General features: G+C 63.5%; 1 protein-coding gene across 13 annotated transcripts in view; it reads left to right on the top strand.

The window, feature by feature from the left end:
• MEGF6 (multiple EGF like domains 6) overlaps nt 1–25,875 on the top strand; it is a 101,671-nt gene that overhangs the window by 68,232 nt on the left and 7,564 nt on the right. For 10 of the 13 annotated variants that reach the window (XM_046661921.1, XM_046661920.1, XM_046661918.1 and 7 more), the window contains 21 exons: nt 2,293–2,415; nt 10,009–10,134; nt 11,010–11,132; nt 12,488–12,610; nt 13,001–13,138; nt 13,698–13,817; nt 14,202–14,324; nt 14,933–15,103; nt 15,511–15,663; nt 16,381–16,509; nt 18,675–18,803; nt 19,598–19,732; nt 19,811–19,945; nt 22,463–22,588; nt 23,162–23,293; nt 23,389–23,517; nt 23,677–23,808; nt 24,539–24,667; nt 24,768–24,896; nt 25,198–25,326; nt 25,722–25,850. In XM_046661921.1, coding sequence (XP_046517877.1) covers nt 2,293–2,415; nt 10,009–10,134; nt 11,010–11,132; nt 12,488–12,610; nt 13,001–13,138; nt 13,698–13,817; nt 14,202–14,324; nt 14,933–15,103; nt 15,511–15,663; nt 16,381–16,509; nt 18,675–18,803; nt 19,598–19,732; nt 19,811–19,945; nt 22,463–22,588; nt 23,162–23,293; nt 23,389–23,517; nt 23,677–23,808; nt 24,539–24,667; nt 24,768–24,896; nt 25,198–25,326; nt 25,722–25,850 — 2,763 coding nt within the window. The remainder of the gene's footprint in view (nt 1–2,292; nt 2,416–10,008; nt 10,135–11,009; nt 11,133–12,487; nt 12,611–13,000; nt 13,139–13,697; nt 13,818–14,201; nt 14,325–14,932; nt 15,104–15,510; nt 15,664–16,380; nt 16,510–18,674; nt 18,804–19,597; nt 19,733–19,810; nt 19,946–22,462; nt 22,589–23,161; nt 23,294–23,388; nt 23,518–23,676; nt 23,809–24,538; nt 24,668–24,767; nt 24,897–25,197; nt 25,327–25,721; nt 25,851–25,875) is intronic. The other 3 variants (XM_046661912.1, XM_046661917.1, XM_046661915.1) reach the window with 3 other exon arrangements.

Genomic DNA, 25,875 nt, shown 5'->3' on the forward strand with positions numbered 1-25,875 from the left:
TGTCCCTCTTCTCTGAGGCAGCCTCAGGGCTTGGGAGGGACCCAGCGGTCTCCCCAGAGTGGACGTGGCTTCTGCAAGGATCAGATGGCCCTGGAGGTCCAGCCAGAGATCCTGGCCTCCTGGGGTTAGTTTGGTGTCATTTCTGGAATGCCAGGCGCATTCTCAGAGTGTGGACTGGTGGCAAGATCTCTATGTGTGGGAGGTAGAGCCTGGCGGGCAGGCTCGTGGGACAGCCAGGAGGAGCCTCACCTGGTGCCGCTTTGTCGCCCTTCAAAAGTGTGCTCAGGGCTGGAGTTTTAGGACAGGAGACTTGGAGGGGGGCGTTTTCATGGGGACACTGGTGGGAACTGGAGAGTGGAGTCGTGGTGGATGGCGTGGCCCTGTCGGATTACTGAGCCGAATTAGAAACATCAGCTCTGTGCGGCCCCTGTGTCGTCCCCCAATAGCTGCGTTTCCCACACAGCCGAGGACTTGCCCCTTGAAATCATGTTTTCTCCCAGGGGAGCCATGTGGAGTGGAATCTTCAACTGTCACTTTGAGCCGAACACAGCCCTCCCCTGTGGGGCACGGTCCTCGGTTAGGGCCTGTTGTCCAGGCCACGGTGCCCGAGTGCCCCAGGCTCTCTGCTGGTAGACATTCATGAGCGAAGAGCATCTGTCCATCTGTCTCCCCTCTTCTCTGGTCCGGGAAGCTGGCCACCTGTTTGGCGAGACCGGTGTCTGAAGGTGTGGCCTGGCCTGAGGAACACGTGCCCGTGCCTGGCGCTCTAGGGCCACTCTGTCTCTGTGTCTCTTGGGCAGTCAGGTCCCTCCTGGCGTTATCCTTGCACACAGATGTCTGAGGCAGCCTCTGCCTCCTGCCTTCCTCCCGGTCTGTTTTGTCCACCTCAGTCACTGCCCAGGTTGGTGGAAGTGGGCCTGGAGGGAGGGATGAGAGATGAGGCAGCCGGAACCTTCTTGATATCTCTGCGTCCCTGCAGCAGGAGGTGACCCTCCTGAGGGTCAGCCCCCTGGGCCTCCAGCCCTGGGGAGGTTTTTCCAGCCCCTGCACCTCCCAGCTCAGCTCCTGGGGAAGCTCCCTGGCCTTTAGTCACTTTCCTGTGGCCTGAGCCGTGGTGCCAGGGGGAGGAGCACGTGTCCTGCGCAGGTGCGGGTCATCCCGTGGTCTCGGGTGTGGAGTGTCCTCCTGGAAGCGCAGTGCCTAGGCCCTCCGCGAGGTCCTGTGCTTGGGAGGTCTGCTGTGCTGGCCTCCTGTCTCCCTGGCACAGGGAGCCCATGGGGGGACCCCAGGATGACACCCCCTGCACTGGTTTCCTGGGGCTACTGAAACCAATACCACAATAGACATTTGTTCTCTCCCAGTTCTGGAGGCGGGAAATCGGAGATCGATGTGTCGGCAGGGCCACACTGCTGCTGAACCCTCCTGGGGAGGACCCTTCCTTGTCTGGTCCTTCCAGCCTCTAGTGGCTGCCGGTGCTCCTTGGCTCATGGCCGCCTCCCTCCAGCCTCTGCCTCCTTGCGTGTCTCTGACCAGGACCCCAGGCACTGGATTTAGGGCCCTGCTTATCCAGGATGGTCTCATCTGGATCCTTAACTAGTGACATCTGCAAAGACCCTCTTTCTGGATAAGGTCACATTCTGAGACTCTGGATGGACATAAATTTTGGGGGGACAGTGTTCAGCCCAGGACGTACCCCCTGGCCTGCCCTCTCTTAGGCTCTTCCTCTGAAGCCTGCGCAGGGGCGTCTCATGAGGTAGCGGTTTCTCCTTTTGGCCTCGTGGGCCGCAAAGGAGGGGCTGGGTTGCACTGAGAGCATTTCTGGATTTGGCCTTACGATGAGTGTGTGCTCCACGCTCAGGCTGGAAAGGCACTAGGAAGCAGGCGTCCCCTGACCTGAGTCTGCTCCCCCCGCAGCCACTGCACTGGCTGGACCACTGTTCCCTGTGTTCTGGCCGACCCCCGGCTGCTCCCCACGTTTCAACTGACCCCCGGCTGCTCCCCACATTCTGGTTGCCCCGGAGGTGGTGGCTCTTCCTCCTGAGCAGGCCGGCCAGGCCTCGGGGATGGGCCCTGCCTTCTCTCCACTCTGCTTCGGCAGGCGTGGGTGAGGGGCTCTGGGAGTGTTGCAGGCCTGGTCTGAGAAGGAGGGTCTTGGGTCTGGGCCCTGGCATCTGGGCTGAGGGCAATGTCCTCAGTGAGGGGGCTGAGCTGGGGGTCTTGGGGCCACCACAGAGTAGGTGGTGTTAACACAGGGTACTGGCTGTTAATCCTCGGCCCTGTGTCCCTGCCTAGATGTGGATGAGTGCCAAGTACACAACGGTGGCTGCCAGCACAGGTGTGTGAACACGCCAGGCTCCTACCTCTGCGAGTGCAGGCCTGGCTTCCGGCTCCACGCAGACGGCAGGACCTGCCTGGGTAAGTGCCCCTGCAGCCTCGGGAGTGGCCGCCCCTCCTCCGACCTCGGCCTGGTCCCTGCACTCCTGGGCTGAGAGGCCTGCTGCAGCCTACCGGCTCAGCGACAGCTGCTGTTGTCGCAGCTCCATCCTGCTGAGTGTGGTGTGCATGGAGCCCGATGGCTGGCTTGCCTTGGGCCTTGCCAGCTCCACTCTGATGGGGGAGGCTCAGGCAGGTGAAAGAAGGTGTCCTGAGCCATGCCGGAGCTGGCCCCTGTGATTCTGGGCCCCTGTGACCTTGAGCACCCTCTGCAGCCACACCTGAATCCTGCTGGGGTGCTAAGACCATCTCCCCGGCGGGGGAGGGAGGGCCTCTCATGACTTGGGGAGGAGCCCCTGGGCCGCCATCCTATTGAGGGTCCTCTGCAGCAAAAGCCGCGGTGGTGGGTCAGCAGGGACCCGGGCCTGGTTGTGCTGTCCCCAACCTCAGGGGAGTCTCAGATGCTCACTGGATGGTGGGGGATGCTGGCCAGAAGGCCTGGCTTGGGGCAGGGGCAGTGTGAGACCACCCTTGGCCTGCAGAGCTGGGCTTCCTGGACCCAAATCCCCCCACCCCAGCTTCGAGGGACTAGGGGATTGGGCTGTGGCAGGCGGGGATAACAGAGAAGGGGTAACTGAGAAGTGGGATGCCAATGCTTGGTTCCTCTGCAGGGTCTTTTTGCTGTGAGAAATGGGCTCAGTGGAGGCGCTGTGGCCACAGACTCCTGCCCCTGCCTGCTGGGGAGAGTTATGGGGAGAGAAGGGGAGAGCACCAGGTGGCCACTGAAGCCGAGGGTGGAGGGGCTAGAGGCCAGGGCTTTGGTGTTGGGCAGTCAGTGTCCACGCCTCACCCTCCCTTGCCCCTCTCCTGGCTGGCTCTGGACACAGGTGCCTGAGGCACAAGACTGACCCCTCCCTGATGGCCACTGTGTCTGGGAGGCTGTGTAGAAGTGGTTCTCTTTCTGCCCTGGGGATCCAGAGCGGCCGGGCGGGCTCTGAGCGCCTTCTTCCTGCATGCCTTGCTGCCATGTGGCAGGGCGGCCTGCCAGCCGTGGGGGGGCCCTCCCTGCACACACTCGCACATGTCCCGGCCGCCGCTCGGGAGGAGGCAACTGGCCTGTGAAGTTTCTCTGGGTCCGAAAGTGGAAACAGATGCAGGAATGTTGTGATGTGCTTCAGACAAATACGACACGGGTGTAGCCCCCAGCTGCTGCCTCCTGGGGCGGGAGAGGAGCTCCTGGAGCCCATAGCCGTGGACTATGGCCTTGGGGTTCTCTGGTCCCCCAGGCGTCCCAGGTGTCCTTCCCACACCTCTCCTCTGGGGCAGGTTCTCTTTGGAGAAGGGTGTCCCTCGGGGCCGGTCTGGGGGGCCAGGTGGGGACTTGTGAGTGCCCAGTGCTCCCTTCTTGCTGTTGACGCCCCTGGGAGGGGCCTGGGACACCCCCTCCCCATCTCCCTAGTCTCGCCCATCTGTGCTGCTGGTGGCCTTCACTGAGAGGCCAGAAAGGAGGAGGGCTGGGTGGGGACGGGTGAACAGCATGTGAAGGGGAGGGGGCCCTTCAGAGTTTTGGAGGGACTGGTAGTGGCCTTGAGCTGCTGGCTTCGGGAAGCCCGGGAGGGATGCCCCTCAGCCTTGCCCCTGGCCCTGGCCCTGCCCAGCTCACAGTGGACCTGACGTGCTGACCTGGGGTGGGTCAGGGTGGCCGGGCATCTCAGATCCTGGAAGACAGACTTCCAACTCGGGGCTGGTGGAGGGTACTGCCCGGCCCCTACAGGCTGCTGGACTCTCCTGGGGCTCTGAGGGGGTGGGGCTGAACTTCCCGCCACTGGGAGGTGTGGGGCCTTCCCTGCTTCTCTGGGACTCCCAGCGTGCAGGGTGTGGGAGGAGCCAGTGCATTGTCCAGGGTCACAGTGGCACCTTCTGAGTCCAGACTGCCCTGGGCCTCAGCAGACGTTATAGGAAGAATCAGTCTGGGAGCCATGCGCTCTGTACCTTCCCCTCGCCCACACAGGCCAGGGGGGCGGGCTGCACAGCTGGGGTACAGCCACTCTGGACCCTCCCCGGGGCCTGCTGGGGTCCCCTTGTGGGAGGGGTGCTTGAGCTCTCCTGGAGCTTTGCAGGCAGGCAGGGAGCAGGCCCAGGCACCTCCTTGCCCCTGGCCGCCTGGTGTGAGGATGATAAACATGCTGGAGGTTGGGTGTGGAGAAAGTGCCCGCAGGGATGTGACAGCCTTCCAGGGTACAGGGCGGGATTGCCCTGTGTGCTGGACCTTTCAGGGTGGTGCCACATCATGGGGCCCTAAGGGATCTGGAAAGTCCTCAAAGGAGGCAGGCTTGAGGGGGTGCTTTAAAACACACAAAGGAGGCCTTGAAGCAGTCATCAAATTAGCTTCTGAGGCAGGGAGAGGACAGGAAAAACACAGCCTTTTTTCATCCCTCCCTTGCAAAAGAAATTAGAGAAATAAAACAGGAAAGGTTTCAATTATTAAAAGTGAGAATATGCAAGAAGGATTTTGCCATTGGCCCCAAGGCCCCTGAGCACCTAGTGTCCCACCCTGCCGCCCCCTGGCCAGCCTGGCCCCAGGAGAGGCAGAAGCAGCCAGGCATCCTGGGGTGCCCTAGGGCCCTCCTAGGTGTGTCCCCCAGGCTCTGGGGTGGCCCAGGGCTGGTGCACCCTGCTTCTCACCCTAGGGGCACAGAGCCGACTCCGTCTGTCCCCTACTTGTGGAAAATGGGGCCTGCAGAGCAGTGGCTGGTGACATGTGTAGGAACGTCATTCTTGCTTTTCTTCAGCACCTTGCAGAGCACCAGTGTGTGAACCTGCAGAGGAGACCAGCTCCTGGGTCTGCAACATGGCGCTGGGGAGCCCTCCTCCTCTGGGCGACTGGGCACTCTGAGCCAGTGGCACCTGCCCAGTAGTCCCTTTTGGACCCTGCCCTTGGACATGGCTGCTTCCCCATGTTCCCCAGGGTGAGCAACACACCCGGGGCCAGTCTGAGGAACCAGGATGTCACTGGGTCAAGCAGCATGGGGTCCTTCCAGGCCAATGCCCTGCACTGGCCTCTTGGAAGAGTGGGGCTCTCCATCCTCCTCCCCTCGCCTTAGGCCTGTCGGGCCTTTTGGACAGATGCGGTGGGGAAGACTCTGCTGTCAGCATGCATGCCCCTGGTGGCCTGGCTGCCTCTCCCATGTCCCCTGTCCCTGGAGTCAGATGGGCCTGACTGTGTCCACAGCATGAGGAGGGTCTCCCCAGCCACTCCTTCCCTTAGGGCTCTGCCATGGTGTGATGTGTGGCCTCAGGACAGACACTCCCCTCAGGCCTGGGTCTCCCCGTGGGGGCTGCACAGGGCCCTCAAGCCCGCTATTCCCTCCACTCCTTGGAGAGGAGACCCTGGGGAGGCCACTTGGTCCCCTGGAGGCTGCTGCTGGCAGCGCATGGGGCGGGTACCAAAACCACAGGCCGCAGAGAGATGGAAACAGCAAGACTTGTGTGCAAGACTGCAGATGCAGCTCCTTGACTGTTTCCTGATCCCCTTCGAACGGAAACAGGCAGCAGGACGGGGAGAGGGGAGGGCGGCCCCATCCTGCGAGTCTGCCCTGGGAAGTGGGGGCTTTTCCTGAAACCAGGACCCCAAAAATGCAGCCTGCCAGCACCCAGGACGTGGTGGCATGGCCCCCCACCTCCCCCCCGCCAGGATAGCCAGGGGTGGCCGCAGACTGTGGGCTGGGCACAGAAACCCAACGAGGAAGCGAGGGCTAACTGGGGCCGCGCGTGGAGGCGGGCCATGGGGTTAGAGTCGGGTGTGAAAGGAGGGTGGAGCTGGATTCCAGCCGAGGCGTGTGTGGGGTTGGGTGACAGGGGAGGAGTGAAGGATGGGGATGGGCGCCAAGGGGCTGCTGCAGAGCCTGGGGTTCACGCCTCTGAGTGCCTCATCCCAAGGCGGGCAGGTGCTGGGCAGGACGGCCAGCACAGCCTGGTCCCGGGTGCCCGCTTGTGCTGTGCTGAAGGCCTATCTTTGGTGCTTTCTCGGGCTGGGACTGAGGAGCGGGGGCCGGTTGGTGGTGTGCAGTCTGTGATGTTGGGGTCCAGTGCCAGCCCCTGGCTCGTGGGCAAGGATGGCTGCTTACATGGCTGCAAGCTGATCTTGCCTCCCATGGAGCACGGAAGCCCCATCCCGGGGGTGGGGGATGGGGCAGGAGGCATAAGACAGAGCAGTAGGTGACCCATGAGCTGCCTGGGGACCCGGGGGTGGGCAGAGCCCAGGTGAGTTTCCCCTCCTGGCTGAGCCGGGCGGGCCACCCTCTTCCTGACCTGCCATCCTGGCCCTGTCCCCAACAGATGGCTTCCTAGAAGGAAAGGCAGTGGGTGGCCACTGACCACACATGGTGTGAAGCTCTTGGGACCTAGAAACCAAGCCAGCCTGAGGGCAGTGATTGCAAAACCTCGTGAAGCCAGCCCCAAAACTGCCTGGTTGGGTTTGGCGGCTGGAGCAGAGTGGGTTGGTGGGCTTGGCCCATGGCTGACAGGCTTGCCCTCAAGGTCGGCTGTCCACAGCCGGCACCTGCCACTTCCTGCATGGCACTCAGGTGCACCTGCTGCCCCGAATCTGTGCCCGGGTCTCAGGTGCTGCCACCTGCTCCTCTGGGATGGGGGACAAACTGGCACAAGCAGGCCCTGCACCCTGTAGGACGTTTGTTTCTAAGGTCCAGTGTCTGCTCAGGTAAGGCCCCGTTCCCTTGGGTGTGCTGGACGCCTTGCCCCTGAGGCTCCTGGGAGGAGGCGGAGTTGCAGCCCAGCTCTGTTAGACCCCTGGCTGAGGCCCCGTGTCCTGGGATTTGCAAACTAGGGAGTGAGGGTGTCTTAGTCAGCTCAGGAGGCTGTAACAAATGCCACAGGCTGGCTAGCTTAAACAACAGACATTTATTTCCTCACAGTTCTAGAGACTGGAAGTTCCAGACCGTGGTGCTAGCCAATTTGGTTCCCCCTGAGAGCTTTTTTCCTGGCGCCTTCTCTGTGTGTCCTCATATGGCAGAGGGAGAAAGAGAGAGGGGAGCGAGAGATCTTGTGTCTTTTTCCTACAAGGACACAAGTCCTGTTGGATCAGGGCCCCACCCTTATGACCTCGTTTAACCTCATTACCTCCATAAAAGCCCCCCCCTCCAAATGCAGACACGTTGGGGGCTGAATTTTAGGGGGACACAAGCGTTCAAGCCATTAGGGGCTGTGGAAGCCCTAATCTCCCATTTTCAATGGGTGCTCTCAGCTTTGCTTCAGGTCTGAGCGTGGTCCTGACTTGCATGACTGCCAGGGAAGGGGTCACTGGGACATGGGTCTCATGGCCTGATCTCATAGTGACCTGGGGGCCTGGAAACTTCACCACCAGCTCTGGGCACTGGGCACACAGAGGCTGGCCCTCCCCTCAGCCACACAGCTCAGTGCTTAAGAAAATCTGTCTCGTTCAGCTTTCTGGGAATCCGTGGCACACGACGTGCACGACGACGCTGGGTTTGGCGCCTGCTGTGCACAGCTTGGGAGCATCTGGAATGGTAGAATTTGTGCAGAGCGATGAGAGACGGACTTGGGAGGGCGCGAGGCTGCATGGGGGGCCCATACCCCCTCCACCTGCGCCCACCTGTCTGTGGTTTCTCTCCCGGTGGGCCTGGTGCTGGATCGTCCCGGGGCCCATCTGGGGTCTGCCCATCTGGAATGGCTCCTTTTCAGCACTGCACAGCTCCCCAAGTCCTCCTTGTGGCCACGGTGCCTGTCCAGCCGGCCTGCCTGCCCGGGCTCCAAGCCTCTCTCTCTGTGCCTGGCTGGCCGCGCCAGGAAGGGCTTCTGGTTCCTATTAGGAGTCCTGAGCAGGGATGAGGGTGTCAGGAACACAAACAGAGCCGCAGGAGTGGGGCCAGCTCAGGTCGTGCTCTGAGCCTCTGAGCGATGTGGTGGCTTAGCAGAGCTGTCTCAGGTGAGGCAGGCGGGACCTTGGAGGTCAGTGCAGAGTCGGAGCCTGGTGTACGTGGGTGGAGAGTGGGCTCAGAGTCTGACGGGGACGTGAGTTGGTGGCTGCCCTGCTTGCCTCAGTTTAGCCCAGGCCTCGAGTCTCTGCTGCTCCTCCCCCTACGTGGCAGGGCTGGGTGGAGCCAGGAGACAGAGCTGTCACAACCACCTCTGGGCATCCTCCCACCCCTGCAGGGCTAGCTTGGCCCCCGGAGGGGACCCTAAGCACGGCTCCCCACCCGCGTGCTGCACGTGGGGAAACGCGGCAGTGACCTGAGTGCTGTGTTTGGCTTTTTTCAAACAAACTTGCTTTGAAGGAAGCTTTGCTTCTGGCAGACAGCGTGGCCGAGGCCTCCCCAGAGCCCTGAGGCCATTCACGTCCCCTGTGTGTGGATGCTGTGGCTGCTCCCAGCTCTGCTGGCCTCCGAGCTCCTGCTCCCTGAGGGTCCAGGCGTGCTGGTCCTGGCTGCTACACAAAATGACAGTGAACGGCCTTCGCAGGTTGGGCCGAGGCCGGCGGTCCCCCAGGGTCTGTGATGACAACACGGGTGGCATCTCGGGGTGAAGCCTGGTCCCGTGGTGGCTGCAGTGTTTGAGTAACGGGACTCAGGTTTGCCCCAGGTCCAGGCCTGGGCGGTCGGCCGTGCCTCCTGGGGCACAGACACGGCACATTCTTGCCACTTCGCTTCGGAGGAGGGGCCGACTACCTCCCTAACCTCGAGGCCCCAACCAGACTCACAGAGCTGCAGGAGGCCCAGTACCCACCCGGGGTGCCCACCCTCACCCAGCGCGTCCTCCTCGGGCATGGCTCCAGCCCATCCACCTGGTACACGGGCACCCACTCAGCCAGCCTGACCCACAAGGCCTGATCCTGTGGGGGCCTGAGTGGGAAGGCCTGGACCCTGCCTCCTGGGACTGAGATGCTGGTTCCTGGCTCTGAGGTCTCACTGAGTACTGTTCCCCATGGCCACCAGGAGGAGTGGGGACTGTGTGAGGTCAAGTAGGGGGCAGGGCCCGGGTTGGCAGAACTGCACTGGTCCACTGGGAGCTGGGGGCCAGGCCTCTGGGCCACGATGGCCGACCATGCCACCCGTCCACCCTGGCCTGATGACCAACATAGGGCAATGTCTGGGCCTCCACCACCCCCTGCTGGCCTGCCATCTCCTCGAGCCTGCTAGCCTGCTTGGCCTGTGAGCCCTGGATGCCCTGGCTCTCAGTGGGGCCCTGATGTCTTGCATTCTGTACTGGGTGGCGTTGGGCTTCCATTGCGGTGGGCAGTCTGCTCTGCGAGGCCTCTCTATGCCTGTCCTCGGGCAGGCTGGGGCTGGAGGATCCAGAGACGGACCATGGTCCTGCTACACTGAGTGTGGGCCGGGAAGCAAAGCCAGGCCCGTGGACCAATAGCAACAGTGTCGCCCTCTCAAAGCCCTGCTTCCAGGGCAGAGATGGAAAGGAGGAAGGGCCCAGTGTGGCCTGGAGGATCCTGGAGCCTTCCTGTAGGAGGTGGTCCCGGGTCATCCCCTGCTCTGGGCCTGCCCGTCCTCCTGGGCTGACCTGGGCTCTTCTCCGTGTCCTCAGTCATCAACTCCTGCGCCGTGGGCAATGGCGGCTGCCAGCACGACTGTGTCCAGCTCACGGTGACCCAGCACCGCTGCCAGTGCCGGCCCACATTCCAGCTCCAGGAGGATGGCAGGCGCTGTGTCCGTGAGTATGCCACCAGCCCTGGGGCCCCATCCTCTCTGGACCCATAGGTCTTTCCAGGGACCCTGCAGCTGGAGCCAGGGCACATGCAGGACGTGCCCCCTCCCTTGGCTGCTGGGGCTGGCAGGAGGGCCCAGGGGCAATGAGGCCCCTGGGCTGCTGAGAGGTGGTGGGGCATCATCCAGCCCCCAGCGCGGGTTAGGAGGGAGCCCCCTTGGCTGTGCTCTGGTGTTGCACATCTGTGGGGGCAAGAAGCTCAGGTATGGGAGAGACAGGAAGGGCATCCGGCAGGTCCCTCAGGTCCAAGGCCCACCCTGGGCTGGTACAGGCGTGTGGGACCCAGGCCCTGGCCCTTGGGCAGAGGAGGCAGGCCAGGCCCCATTTCTCAAATTACCCTGGCATCTCGGGGCTGCCTGTCACAGAAAGAGGGGGCTTTGCTGATGGAGGAGGCGGAGCAGGCTCAGAGGCCCCCTGAGATATGGAAATGGGGGGTCAGGGTGGGGCAGGTTCTGAGAGAGTCCCCCCGCCTAGCCTCCTGGGTCCCGAGCCAGGAGTGAGTGTGGGCTTGAGGCCAGCAGTGGGGGCAGAGTGGCAAGGGGTGATGGACCTGGGGGCCAGCTGGGCACCTCGGCTCCAACTGGGAGAACAGGTGCAGGAGGAGCTGGCCGGCGCCCTGCTGTCTTCTCTGAGTCCTCTTGGGGGATCTCAGGGGCACCCACACCTGGGAGGAGGGTGACCCACAGGAGCAGGAGGGGCGAGAGTGCCAGGTGGGGGCCTCATGAGGGGCCCTGGGACAGGCACTCCGAGTCCACAGAGTCCCCTGCCTCCCACCCTGACCTCTCCCCTTTGCCTCCCTTCCTCTGGATCTGTGACCTTAGGGAGAAACCCGTGCACGGACCGGAATGGCAGCTGCATGCACACGTGCCAAGCTCTCCGGGGCCTCGCTCACTGTGAGTGCCACGCGGGCTACCGGCTGGCGGCTGACCGCAAGGCCTGTGAAGGTAAGACGCCCCTACCCATGCTCCGGCCCCACCCCCAGGGTCAGCTGTGGAGGGACCGGGTCCTGCTGCACCGGCTTGTGCGAGAGGGCTGACCTGGGGTGATGCCCTGGCTCATCTCCTCTACTGGGGGCCAGGGGCCCGGCTGGGCAGCAGGGGGCTGGGGAGGAGGGGCAGGAACTCACTTGATGAGCTGCTTCCAGCCTGAGCCTCATTTCAGCCGGAGCAAGCAGGAGAGCTCAGGTGGCCTTTTTGCTTTTTGAATATTTCTTGTATTATCTAAGTAGTACCTGCTCGTTAGGGGAACAGAAGAGCTGAGGAAGCATCACCCTGAGCCCGGATGACATCCCCATGTTGGCTTCCAGTTATTTTTTCGGGTTGTTTGTGAATACGCACATTAGAATCACCCAGATCCCAATTGGGTGCCACTTTCTAGAACGTGCTTCTGTGTCCTTGGCCGCAAGGTGTCTGCTGGGCGACTGTGCGTGTTTGTTAGTTACCCCTCCCAGGACTCTCTGGTGCCCGACTCCTGTTACACACAGCTTGGGATGAGCAGCCTCAGGGAGGGGTCTGCGCGCATCGCTGTCACCCTTGGGCGAGTCTCTAAGGAGATGGGGGTGTGTCCAGGGCAGGCAGCGGTCAGAGAGATGGGGCCTGCAGGCTGCAGAAGCCCAGTGATCCCACATGTCACCAACACCAGGAGGGAGCATTTTAGGAATCGTTGCCAAAGTGAAAGGCGCCCCCTGTCGCTCTGGGTGCAGGTGGCTTCGGTGGGCTCAGCAGGAGACGGGCTTAGGGTCAACTTCTTCATCCCAGGGAATCTTAGGGGATGTGACCGAAGCACTGGTCGGGGACACCAGGGTTCAGGTCCTGACAGCCAGCGCCATGCAGCTGTGGGAACGCACCTGGATGTCAGCGGCCATGTGCTTCTTCCCCCTGTCCCCAGAGGCAGGTGGTGAAAGGCCAGGCCCTGGACACGGCTTGGTGAGAGTAGGGTGGGCGCCGCTGAGGGACCGTGGGTGCAGAGAGGAGGAGCCTGTTGGCAAAGCTGCTGGCGGGGCCCGAGTGCAAGCTGGTGGGGCTCCAGAGCAGACTTCCAGCTATGCCCTCCTCGGCCTGGGCGGGAGTGTGGTTCTGCACCCGAACTTGTGGATGAAAACACAGCTCAGAGGGCCGGCCCCAGTCATGGAGCCATGGAACGGGAAGGTGGGAGAGGGCACTGGGTGGCCCCCTCTTGGCACAGGGGGCCCGAGCCCTGACCCTCTGGTGAGGACCCCTCCACACCCAGGCACCACCCCTGGGGGCCGCATCTCCCAGGCCAGTGGTCCACAGCTCTCCCCTTGATCTCTCCCATCCAGACGTGGATGAATGTGCCATGGGGCTGGCCCAGTGTGCCCACAGCTGCCTCAACACTCATGGGTCCTTTAAGTGCGTGTGCCACGCAGGCTATGAGCTGGGTGCCGATGGCCGGCAGTGCTACCGTGAGTGGACACTGGGCAGGCATTGGCACCATGGGGCATGGAGGTGCCTGGGGGTGGCAGCACTACTCCCCGGTCTCCCACGGACTGCCAGCTTGCTTTGGCCAAGGGCAGTGCTAGCCTGGGAGCTGCGAGTGGGTCCCAGGAGGTCAGGGGAAGATGATGGGGTCTGGGGAGGTCAGGGGAGGATAGAGAGTCCAGGGAGGGCAGGGGAGCATGGGGGGCCCGCAGCGGGGCACAGGTTCCAGAACCTGCCTAGCCCAGGAGCTCTGTGTTTCCAAGCAGAGTGGACCTGGGGGTCCCGGGCTGGCTGCTGGGGTGGGGGAGGACCACGCTAGGTGGAGGGGTCACCCCAGACCCTGTCCCACATCCTGGTGGTGGATTTCATCACAGGGATCGAGATGGAGATAGTGAACAGCTGTGAGGCTGACAACGGCGGCTGCTCCCACGGCTGCAGCCACAGCAGCACAGGGCCCCTCTGTACCTGTCCCCGCGGCTACGAGCTGGGCGAGGACCAGAAGACTTGTATCGGTGCGAGCCGGGTCCTTCCAGACTGCCCCATCCCCCCGAACCAGGGACCCGCTGCTGCCCCGAGTCTGTGGATTGGTTTGATGCCATGACGTGGAAGCCCCCAGTCTTGCTCTCTCTGCCCTGGGCCAGGGGTGTGGTCCGAGGGTGGGCCTGGCGAGAGCCCCCACTGAGGCCCCGCCAGGCACACCCCATTGTCCATCAGCACCGCCTCCTCCAGCTCTGCTCAGTCACTTAGTTAAATCCCCATGTGCTTAGAGGAGCACCCGAAATGCTGTGGTGTGCGAGAGTCCTCTCTTCTTGGGGAGACCCTGCCTCCAACATGGACCCCACACCACCCTCCAGCCCCATCTGGCCCCCACAGCAGGGGGTGGCCTTGGGGCCGTGACGTTTGTCCTCTCTGTGTCTGTGTACAGGACCAGAAGCGTACGTGGGTGCACATGCACACGTGTGTGGCCGTGTGTGGGACTGTGTGCAAGTGTGCATGTACTGGTGGGCGTGGGCAGGGCGTGTGCGCAGGTGGGCACCTGGGTGCCAGCCGGGCTCGGGTGTGTGCCCGCAGATGTGGACGACTGTGCCGACTCGCCGTGCTGCCAGCAGGTTTGCACCAACAGCCCCGGCGGGTATGAGTGTGGCTGCTATGCTGGCTACCGGCTCAGCACCGATGGCTGCGGGTGTGAGGGTGAGTGCAGGCCGGCTGGGGGGCAGCTGGGGTGGCCAGGGGAGAGGGCCACCCCAAGGAGGGACACGGGGTTGCTTCAGGTGCTGCTCTGCTTCACCTCTGGGCATTGCTTGAGCACCTGCTGTCTGCAGGGCATGTGGACCTGCCCTCCTGCTCCCCTACCTGTGGTCACAGGTCACTTTCCCGGGGCTGGGCCGGCCTCCCTTGGGCAGGGTGTCCACCCTCACTCTGACCCTGGGGACGGGAGGATGGCTGCAGCGTGGGCATCGCCAAGCAGGCATGTCCACCAGGCCTCAGTCTGGTGGCCAGAGCCGGGGTGGGAGGAGCCTCCCGCGTCCCCGACCTGCGGAGGATAGGCCACAGCAGCCCCGCGTTTGCCTGCAGATGTGGACGAGTGTGCCTCTGGCCGTGGCAGCTGTGAGCACCACTGCACCAACCTGGCTGGCTCCTTCCAGTGCTCCTGCGAGGCTGGCTACCGGCTGGACGAGGACCGCAGGGGCTGCATCCGTGAGTCCCCCCCTGTCCCCGCAGGGGTCCCCGGCTCCCGGTGCCCCATGCCCCTGCCTTCATGGCATCTGTTCCCGGAGCCCCTGCACCCACCATCCCGTCTATATGGACCCCACCTCAGTGGGTCAGGCTGGGGGCAGCAGGGTGGGGTAAGGGGCTGGCTGGACGGGCATCCTTCAGGGCAGAGTGTTACTCAGGGGTCCCCGTTGTCCAGCTTCTCTTTTGCCCAGATGAGAGAAGGGACATCGTCCCTGGGACTGAGGACAGTGTCCAGAGGGGCAGAGAGCTGCGCCTGTGCCCCCCACCCCCACCCCCCCATGCTCAGGATCCCTATGGCCAGGGCAGGAGCCAGGACAGCTGGGGAGGACATGACATGGGCCAGGTCCTCAGGGCCCAGAGCCTTCTCTGTCCTGAGAATTAGGGTCAGGGGTGCAGCTGGGACGACCTCTGGCGACCAGGGTGAGGAGAGGTGGTGGAGGCTATAGCTGAGGGCCCATGGGGTGGGGCACAGGCCCTGAGCTCCGTCTGGGTAGCCAGGGGCAGGGGACTCCAGTCCCGGGAAGGCAGGTGGGCAGCAGGAGTTCAGGGGCCTTTGTGCCCCTGCCCAGCCCTGGAGATGCCTGAGGTGGACCTGGACAGCCAGCTGCCCCTCTTGCGGCCCCTCCCGCACATCGCGGTGCTCCGGGACGAGCTGCCCCATCTCTTCCAAGACGACTACGTGGGGGCTGAGGAGGAGGAGGCGGAGGCCCGGGGTGAACACACGCTGGCGGAGAAGTTTGGTGAGAAGTGGGCCCAGCCCTGTGGCTTCTGGTCTCCGGGAAGACAGCCAGTGCCCCCTCGGGCCAGGCTGCTGCTCACCCTGCAGTCTTGGGCATGAAGAAGGACCTCTTCGATGGCCTTGTTTGACCAAGGCTCAGAGAGGTTAATCTGCTTGCTCAGTTTGCACAGCACGTCCAGGGCTGAGCCTGGGCTGGATGGGGCCCCAAGCTCCTGGCTAGGGCCCTCCCAGGCCCTGGCATCCAGCTCCTGCACCCCACCTCGCCCACTTGGGGGCCTTCATGGGCTGAGGACGTCCCTTGTGCCCCCTTCTCTGGCCTGAGGCCCTGAGCTAGCCTCGATGCGCCTGAAGCCTGGTGGGGTTGGTGGCCAGGGGTCCAGCTTTGAGCCCCTCCTGGTCTGCCCCCAGTCTGCCTGGATGACGCCTTTGGCCAAGACTGCAGCTTGACCTGCGACGACTGCAGGAATGGAGGGACCTGCCTCCCAGGCCTGCCAGGCTGCGACTGCCCTGAGGGCTGGACCGGGCTCGTCTGCAATGAGAGTGAGGCTGCTGTGGGTGGGGGTGAGGGGCCATGAGCCAGACGCGCGGGAGCCCATTTGTTTTCTCTCCTCTGCTAGCCCTGGGCAGGGCGTCCATGCGGGGCCCTCCGTTCAGGCCTTCATTCACTCCATTCGGAGTCTGCTGACTGCCCGCCCTGTGCCAGGCTCGGTTCCAGGCACCTGGAGGCCCCGGGAACCAGCGAGGCGGGGGGTCTCCACTCTCGGATGTCACCGTCAGCTGGTCCAGTGATAAGCAAGCCTCCAGCTCACTGAGATGATGGGGGGTTGCGCAGAGTGGCTGGTGGGTGGCCAGTCGTGCCTGTGTTCCAGATGGGGCAGCTACTTCCCCGGACTCTGTGACACTGGTAGCTGGAGAGCATTTGGAAAGTGCTCTCCCAGCCTCTGTCTGGAGCCTGTTCTGCTCCCCTCCCAATGACCCCCGACCAGGGCTGTACTGGCGGTTTGGTCCCTAGGGCCGCAGTGACTTCTCTGCCTGTTGAAAGTGCTGGTTGAGAAGGTGGCTGTGTCGCAGCTCAGAGGGAGGATGTGGTGGTTGATTAGTGATGTCTGCCCTGTGCGTAGTGGGGGCACAGGCACGAGTCACCGGTGTGGCTCTGGGCAGTTGCTTCTGACACGGGAGGCTCACACCCCAGGTGTCTCGGTGTCTCTGGAGGGGCTTCTGGGCCCAGAGTCCTTTTGCGGGCTGGTGACCCTTGTGCTTCCCTGTCACCCCCTGCAGCATGCCCTCCAGACACCTTTGGCAAGAACTGCAGCTTCTCCTGCAACTGTCAGAATGGCGGGACCTGCGACCCCATGACGGGGGCCTGCCGCTGCCCTCCGGGTGTCAGCGGAGCCCACTGTGAGGACGGTGGGTGCAGTCCCTCCTGTCCCCCCGGGATTGTCCCTGGGGTGGAGGGGAGGCGGGAGGCACAAGCTCACTGCTCCCCTCTCCGCTTCTCCTGGTACCTTCCTTCCGTGGGAGGGGAGGGCACCACAGGTGAGGCCCTTTAGCAGAGAGGCGTGGAGTGTTCGTTGTTTGCTAATTCTCCTGGGGCCTCGTTAAAGCCTGGTGGTCTAGTGGTTAGGACTCGGGACTCTCACCCTGTGGCCCAAGTTCGAGCTCGTTTCCCTGTCAGGGAACCACACCCTCCATCTGTGGGTTGTCACGCTGTGGTAGCTGCATGTGATGCTGAAAGCTCTGCCACTGAGGCTCCAAATACCAGCAGGGTCCCCACGGTGGACAGGCTTCAGCGGAGCTTCCAGGCTAAAACAGGCTAGGAAGAAGGACCTGGCCACTCCCCCAAAAACTGGCCGGGAAAGCCCTGTGAATAGAAGCAGAACATTGTCTGATATAGCGCCAAAGGTGCATAAAAGAGCATTGTGTGCTAGGCACCGAGGGTGAGAGGATGGCACAGAAAGATGGGGCGGGGTTCCGCTCTGCTCTCCATGGGGTGCTCGGAGTCAGAATTGACTCAATGGCACTAACAGCAAAACTATAGCCGTGGTGAAGACTTGACAGAAAAATAGTACTTTCGGAATGGTTTCCCCTGTGAGGTAGTGAGCTCCCCATTCCTGAAAGAATTCAAGTAGAGCTATATGTTGTCTGAGTGAGATTTGCAGAAGGGATGCACCTCGGCCCGTGGCTGCATGGGATGACACCAGTGTCCTTTCTAACTCTGAAGTTTCAGCATCTCTGGAGGAATTAGAAAGTCCACATGCATAAGTTTCTCAGGTGACTAATGCCTCATGTTTAAGTCTTTAGAACTTTAAAATTCTGCCTCTTTTCCTGGAGAATGTAGCTAACTTATCAAGAACTTACCGCCTTGGCTGGTAGATGGTAGCAGTCCATGGAACGTGTCCCCAGTGCCTCTGGGTGGCCCGTGTGAGCCCTGCAGAGCAGGGTTTGAAGTCCCAGGTCCAGTCCTCGCTCTGGCCAGCCTTCTCGGCTTGGTCAGCATCCCTGCCCTTCCTGGTCTGCTGAGGGCTGAGAACCCGCTGCCTGTTAGAAGCTTTGTGTGTGTGACGGGCCCTGAACAGACCCAAGGGACTCCTGGCGGATAAAGGCCCACATTGTAGTGCTTCTGCTTGTGAGGTGGCGTGGCTGCCCGAGACCTGGGTCTCAGTTGGGGTCCCGTGGGCACGAGGTACCTGTGCAGGTGAGCTTGAGGAGGTTAGTCCCAAGAGAGGCCTGGCAGGCCAGAGTTCAGGGGTGGAAGGGCTCCTTGGGCCCCTGTATTAGTTTCTGAGACTCCGGGTATCCTGGGCTGGTGGCCACAACCCTCCAGTCTCTACCTCCATCTTCCCATGGCCTCCGTCTCTTCCTGTCTCCAGCCTCCCTCTCCTTTCTCTTCCAAGGACACCTGTGGGATTTAGGCCATCTTGGATAATCCAGGATGGTCCCACCAGACCCTTGAGACATTCACATACCTTGGGGTCACCATCCAGCCCCCTGCAGCCCTTCAGTAGGCAGGACTGGGGCAGGACTGCACCAGAGGGAGACGTTTCTAGAAGGAAAGCCAGAAGGCCTTCCCAGCCCTGGGTGCCTGAGTTGGGCCTGGGACCCTGGCCAGTTGAGGCTGTGTGTCCTTCCTCCTTTGAGGTCTGGAGGTTGGGCTAGGTGGACACCAAGGGACAGGAGTCAGGATGCTGTAGGTGTGGGTCAGACTCAGTCTATCTGGACGAGCTCTTTATGCATCTCTCACGTGTGTGCTGAGGACATGCTTGGCCTCCTGCCCTGGCCACCTTCCAGGCCACAGACCCTGAGTGGAACAGCCCAGCCAGGGTGGACGGCTGTGTCCATGGGGCTCATCTTGTGCCTGCCCTGCCCTCCTGATGCCACGCCCACCCCCTGGGCCCTTCCCTGTCTGGGATGCAGGGTCCTCAGGCTACTGGTGGCCCCAAAGTCCTCCCGCTGTGCCCCGGAGGCCCAGACCACCCCTGGCTCATGTGCTGGGCACTGGGGCCCCTTGGAGCATCTCCTAGGGCATGGGGGCTGTGTCCGGGGGGCGCTCAAGAGGCCCTGCCTTCCCGCAGGCTGCCCCAAGGGCTTCTATGGCAAGCACTGCCGCAAGAAGTGCCACTGCGCCAACAGGGGCCGGTGCCACCGTCTCTACGGGGCATGCCTCTGCGACCCAGGGCTCTACGGCCGCTTCTGCCACCTGAGTGAGTCCTGCTGCCTGCTGGCTGCCTGTGTCTGGGGGGTGGAAGGGACGGCCTGTAGTATGGCCGAGTGCTCACCTTGTGCCTTCCTGCACGCGGTCCAGCATGTGTTGACTCTTTGCCATTTGCACACGAGGACACGGGGCTCAGTGAGTTCCCTGGCTAGGATGTGGGGTCCACCCCTGGTCTCTGGACTCAAAGCCACATCCTCTGGGCTGCTCTGGCCTCTAGGGTGTCTGGGTGGACAGTTCCCAGCCTCCTGGGGCTTCCCAGCCCCAAATGGGCCAATGGGTGGGCTGCAGGCAGAGGCAGGGGCAGACCTTCCCCGGAAGCTTCTGGGGTGTAGGGCTTATCTTGGCTTTGGAGTTTCCTGGCAGCAAGGGTGAGTCTTGAGCCCCAGTGGGGTCAACCCTCCCTGGAGTCCATGGACAGGCCGGGAGGCGAGGGGCGGTGGGCTGGTGAAGAAAAGGTGAATGACGAGGAGCGGACTCCAGCCCAGCAGCTCTCTGCAGCACCTCATAAAAGGATTATTTTGAGCAGAGAAACCCGGATCCTGAGGGTTTCCCGCTGGGAAGTGGTGGGACCCAGGGCAAATTCCTTCACTTCACTGAAACCCTGTTTCTCGTCTGTAAGGGGGGGCACAGTGTCCCAGTCTCCTGGGCACCGGTGGCTGGGCAGACAGGGCCGGCTCCGTGCTGGTCCCGGGGATGCAGCTCAGGAGGTGGGGGCAGAAGGCCCTGGGACTGGGGAGGGCTGGCATGCAGGGCGCAGGCCCCCTCACGGTTCTGTGGGTGCAGCCTGCCCGCCGTGGGCTTTCGGGCCGGGCTGTTCGGAGGAGTGCCGGTGTGAGCAGCAGAACACGCGTGCCTGTGATAGGAGGGACGGCAGCTGCTCCTGCAAGGCCGGCTTCAGGGGCGAGCGGTGCGAGGACGGTGAGTGCAGGGGTGTGTGGGGGGAGGGCCCCAGGGCCGGCTGAACCCTGCAGGCCGTTCTCTTCTCGCCCCCTGCAGAGTGTGAGCCGGGCTCCTTTGGGCTGGGGTGCCGGCAGACGTGCGCCTGCCCTCTGGGCGCAGCCTGTGACCCCGTCAGCGGTGAGTGTGGGAAGCAGTGTCCGGCTGGCTACCGCGGGAAGGACTGTGACCAAGGTGAGTGATGGCCTCTGTGTCCAGGATCTGGGTAGGGTGCAGGTCGTGGGGTTCATGATGGGCACTGGGCACCGGAAGCTGCAAGCTGGAGGCCAAGTCAGCCCTGCAGCCTGGTGGGGGGCACCTTTACCTGCCGTGTCGCTGTCCTGGTCCAGCAGCGATGCAGCTGCTGTCTGTGCCTGTGTGCCTGAGAGGGCTGCTCAGGTGGGAGCTGGTGTGTGTGCCCAGGGCCCGGCCCAGAGAAGGGGTCGATGCCTCTCCGAAGTCATTCACTCACTCGCTCACCTATTCATTCCATGGGAACATACTGAGCTGATGCTGGGGTGCCAGAGCCCCTTCTGGATGGCCTGAGTGAGCTGGACAAAGCCAGCTGCCTCTGGTGGTGGTGGCTCAGAGTGAAGTCTGGGCTCGCGGTGCCGGCACTGGGCATGGGTGGTGATGGAAGGCTGTCCACATGGATGCCGAGGCCTGGGGGCAGTATGAGTGGGCACAGAGCGGTGGGCAGGGCTGGAGGCTGGGGGCCCCACATTTGAATGTCGTGGGCAGTTGGAGGGGACAGGCCCTCACCATGAGTGACAGGGCTGCTGTGGCCCCCGCTGATAGGGCATAGGCGGGTTGGGACCTCCCTTGGTTTGCGTTGCACACATTGTCCAGGTTTATCAGTCGGAGCAGTGGGAGCCGTGGGGGTCTGGGGTGTGACTGGCGTGGGGCCACCCCCAGCCCAAGCCAAAGGGTCGGAGTCTCCTTCTGCACCCAGGCCAGGTCCCTCCTGCATGGTGGTCCTGGAAACGCCAGGAGTGCTCCTGTTGAGGGCTCTCAGGCCCCATTGGTGCAGGAGGGGTGTGTGTAGGGCTTGGAACCCAGGCTGGCCCAGCCCGCCAGCCCCACCTGCCCTGTGAGGACATCTGTTTTCCGTAATGAGTAACACCCACACGACAGGGCTGGGTCTTCTCCTGACTCCTCCTGACTCTCTTCTCTCCCCACGCCCCCCACACCACCCCCACCCACGCGCACATGTGAGTGCACACACACTCACACTCACACACACACATATGTGCTGCTCGCCCTCCCCCGCCACCTGCACGCCCAAGGGGGCCTCTCCCCAGAAGAGCCACATCCTGCCTGCCCCACGCAGCCTGTTTGCTGAGACCCCCAACCCTTCCCTGCTGATTTTCTCATTCATTCTTTTCCTTGTTTCTTTAAAAGCCTCCGGAGCCCTAAGGAGGAGCCACAGGAGATGGCACATGGGTATAGAAATGGTGGGCTCCCCGCTGTCGTTGGTTCTGGAAAGTGTTACTGCCCCAAACGGGCATCTGCCCCCAATTAGTGAAGAGGGGGCTCCCTGAGGCCAGGCGGGACAGCTTCACCCTGTGCCGCAGAGTCTCCCTTCCCTGGGCCGTGTTACATGGGGGCCATATTTGCACCTAGTGCACGTGGATGTGCCGCACGTGAGTGCATAGGGCGTGCACTTGAGTCGCACACAATGATCTAGTGTGTTCGTGTGTGCTGCGCCTGCAGTCCTCTCGATGTGCCTGTGCCCTGGGCTGGGGTGTGGGCGGGGGCCTCTGGGGTCTGGGCCCTCATGACAAGAGTTCCCGGGGTATGTCCTCTGTCCCCGAGCCCCTCTCTGGGCTCTGGAAGGTCCCAGGTCTGGGTCCCCGCCCCATCTGGCTGATGCTCCCCCCCTAGGCAGGACGCGTCCTCAGCTCCCAGCACCCCGAGTGTTGTGGTCAGTGGGCTCTGCGTCTTCAGGCGTGGTGCATGGGCCTGCAGCCTGCCCCTATGGGTGCCGTGCACACCTTCGGGGGCCTGGGAGAGCTTTCCTTCCAGCAGCTTCGGGGTGGGCCAAATGGCACTGGAGCAGGCAGGGGTCTTCTCCATCCCCGGGCCTTTCTGTCCAGCCAGGGCAGGCTGAGGAGTGTGGACGGGCTCAGGGGCTTCCAGCACCCGGGGCTCTGCAAGGCCACGGAGCAGCCACTGCGGGCCTTCTCGTGGTGGCGGTGAGGCTCCATGGCACCTACATTCTTTCATGAGGCCCTGCCCTGGGACTGTTCCCAGGATGCTGTCACTCCTCGGCAGTGGAGAGGACACTAAGGTGACCAGCAGAGGGTTCCCCAGGCTGACCAGGGTAGGAGGAAGGAGGGCAGAGCCTGTCCTGCCACCTGCTCCCGGCTGCTCTCCAGGGTCCTGGATGCCCAGAATTCTGCTTCAGCCATGCCCTTGCCCTCTGACTGCCCCTGGCCCAGCCTGTCCGTAGGTCCTGCCCATCCAGGCCGCCCCTCACCACTGCTCCCTCACACATGGTCAGCCCAAGCACTGGCTGCCGACCAAGCACAGGCCAGCCACCCTGCCCCGGATCCCCTGTCCCCTGCCCATTCCTGTGGCTGCCCTGGTCACCCAGGGACCTGGCTGTGTCCAGCAACCCTGCTGGGGCAAGGGGCAGGTGCCAAGGGCCCTGAGGGGAGGAGAGCAGCTCCACATGGGGGTGGCTGAGGCGCTGCATGCTCCCTCCTGCAGAGTGCCCGGGCGGGACGTTCGGCGTGAACTGCTCGGGTTCCTGCTCCTGTTGGGGAGCCTCCTGCGACCGGGTCACGGGGCAGTGCCTGTGCCCTCCTGGGAGGACCGGGGACGACTGTGGGGCAGGTGAGTGGCAGCTGTGTCCTGAGGTGCCCCCCTCACCTCCCTGTGGGATGGGACTCCAGCCATGGGCTATGTTTGGGGACTCCAGCCCTAGGCCGTGTTTGGGAAGCCCTGGCCCCTGGCCTGGAGCCCTGCAGACCCCAGGCCCCTCCACAGAAGCTCCAAGAGCCCATACTGAACCACCCTTGGGTCTGGCAGGGTGGTCTGCAGCTACCCTGAGTGGCCGTGCTCACACAGTGGCCCCCTGGGACCCTGTTAGCCATGGGGACAGGTCAGCTGGCAGAGCCCCCTGCACTCCCAGGGCCTGTGCTTTGCCCTCCTGGGCTTCCTGTTGACTGCGTGGGGTGTCCCAGCCCCTCGGATGGAGCCCCATTCTGCCTGTTGAGCCGTCCTAGGACAGGAGCTCTTCCCGAGGTGGGCGCCCTGCAGCCTGAGGAGGGGCTGGGGCTTCTGATGGCCTGCCCCTGTCCCTCCCCTGGGCTAGCTCAGATGGGAAGAGTGGTTCCCGCTCCTGGGCCATGGCACGGGGCGTCAGGGCCATGCCACACAGGGAGACTGACTAGCTGTGGGGTCTAGATTGTCCTGAGGGCCGCTGGGGGCTCGGCTGCCAGGAGATCTGCCCGGCGTGTGAGCACGGGGCCACCTGTGAGCCTGAGACTGGAGCCTGTCTGTGCCGCCCCGGCTACATGGGCAGCCGCTGCCAGGACGGTGAGTGCGTGCCGCCCCACCTCCGCCCCGCCTGCGCTCCCCGGGCCCGCGGGCAGTGCCTGGCCTGACTGCACTCACCCTCCCTCCGCCTGCAGCCTGCCCCGCTGGCTGGTTTGGGCCCGGCTGCCAGATGAGGTGCTCCTGTGCCAATGATGGGCACTGCCACCCGGCGACTGGGCATTGTAGTTGTGCCCCTGGGTGGACCGGCCTCAGCTGCCAGAGAGGTAAGCGGCCCTTTGTCCAAGCATCCCACCCACCCTAGAGAAGTCTCCACCCCGGACCCGAGACACTGGGGGCCGGCAGGAGGCTCCATGCCCCCGGCCTGGCTGTGGTGCCCCTGGGCTCTGCTGGGCCTGCATAGGGTGACCCGGGCTCTGTTGCAGCTTGTGACAGTGGGCACTGGGGACCTGACTGCAGCCACACCTGCAACTGTAGCACAGACCACGGGAGCTGTGATGCTGCCAGCGGCCTGTGTCTGTGTGAGGCTGGCTACGTGGGCCCACAGTGCGAGCAGCGTGAGTTCTGGCCTGGCCCACAGCCATGTGCCGTGTGTGCACACATGTGCGCACACACAAGTGCGTGCACACACACACACAGGTGCATACACACAGGTTCACGCACACACAGGTGCACGCACACACACAGGTGCACACACACAGGTACACACAGGTGCATGCACATGCACACACACACATATGCAAGCATTGGGGGACCTAGGCTTGCCCTCCTGTCCCCCAGACAAGCAGAGGGTCTCCTCGCCTGAGCTCACCGCTCTCTCCCTCCCCAGCCTGGGCCGAGGCCCCTCCCTCCTACACACCTGGGCCGACGTAAGGCCCACCTGGAGCACCGGGCAGGGAGAGGTGGGGCTAGCTGCACCCCCCAGGGCACCTGGCACCTAGAGGAGGGGAGGGCGGAGGCTGCTGAGGACCGAGGGCGGTGCCCTTCCGTGTGTGATCCCCCCACGGCTGGGCTGGTGGGTCCAGGGTGGGCTTGGGACAGGTCATCCTAGAGGCAGCCCCAAAAGTCCCACCTGGGTCCCCACCTGCCCTGGGGCTTGGTTCCTAGTTGGGCAGGGAGGGGAGCAGGGCATGTGAGCAAGCCCAGCCCCCCTTGGGTAGGGAGTGGTCTGTGAACGAGCCTCTGCCCCACGGTCCCAGGCCTCGGCTGGGATGGCGGGGGCCTGGGCAGGACTGGGTCATGCTCACTGTCCCTCGACTGATGGTGGGCCGGGGCTGCATGTCTCAGAGTGTCCCCAGGGCTACTTCGGGCCAGGCTGTGGCCAGCGGTGCCAGTGTGAGCACGGGGCAGCCTGTGACCATGTCAGTGGGGCCTGCACCTGCCCGGCCGGCTGGAGGGGAACCTTCTGCGAGCGTGGTGAGCCAGAATGTGGGCCGGGGCCAGGCTGGGGTGGCCCAGAGTGCAGATGGGGTCCCGTCACCCCTGGTCATGTCCCCATCACATCCCTTGCCTGCAGCCTGCCCCGCTGGCTTCTTCGGCGTGGACTGCCGCAGTGCCTGCAATTGCACCGCTGGAGCCCCCTGTGACGCCGTGAGCGGCTCCTGCCTCTGCCCCGCCGGCCGCCGGGGCCCCCGCTGTGCCCAGAGTGCGTGAGGCCCCTGTCAGCTCTGGGTGCTGTGGGAGGGGCCCCGGCCCACTGTGCCAGACTCACTCCTCGGGTCCTCTCCTGGGTGTCCAGAGCTGCCAGGTGGCTACCCCAGGGATGCTGCTTTGCCCACAAAGGCCAGTGTGTTGGTCCCTGTCTGTAGTCACCTTGAGTGTGTCCAGGCCAGAGGGAGGGCAGATGGACCGCAGCAGTCCGGGGGCGTCTGTCCAGCTGCCCAGCTCTGCTGCAGCCCCTCCCCAGGTGCACCCCCTAGGCCCCTGAGCGCCCCTCTCCCCTGCAGCCTGCCCAGCCCACAGCTATGGGCACAACTGCAGCCAAGTCTGCTCCTGCTTTAACGGGGCCTCCTGCGACCCTGTCCACGGGCAGTGCCGCTGTGGCCCTGGCTGGTCGGGCCCCACCTGCCTGCAGGGTAAGCCCCACCCAGGAGTCTGGGGCCAGGGACTGCTTGCCGCTTGCTGGGCCGTGCGGGGTCACATGGGCATGGGATGCTGAGTGGACATAAGCTCAGTGGGGCTATGCACAGGGGGCACTGGACCCAGCACCCAGGGCACTTTGGACCCAGGGCCATACACTTCGGCACTGAGCCCCCAAGGCTGGGTTGGTGGGTCCAGGTGGTTTGGGTCCAGGTCATCTTAGAGGCAGCCCTGGGTGAGGTCCTCACCCCCAAAGTCCCACCTTGGCTTTGGGGTGGGCTGGAAAGCCCGCAAGTCCCCATGGCTGGCTCTCCTGGGGGGAGGGAGGGTTTCGGTCCCCGTGGGTCTAGTTGGCGGGTTGCTGCAAGTTGCTCCCCTCTCTGTCCCGCAGCCTGCCCAGCAGGCCTGTATGGTGAGGACTGCCAGCATTCCTGCCTCTGCCAGAACGGGGGCACCTGTGACCCTGTCTCGGGCCACTGCACCTGCCCAGAGGGCTGGGCTGGCCTGGCCTGTGAGAAGGGTGAGCCCTGGGAAGGCGGAGGAGG

Source organism: Equus quagga, chromosome 5 (assembly GCF_021613505.1).
Source record: "Equus quagga isolate Etosha38 chromosome 5, UCLA_HA_Equagga_1.0, whole genome shotgun sequence".
Classification (NCBI taxonomy): domain Eukaryota; kingdom Metazoa; phylum Chordata; class Mammalia; order Perissodactyla; family Equidae; genus Equus; species Equus quagga.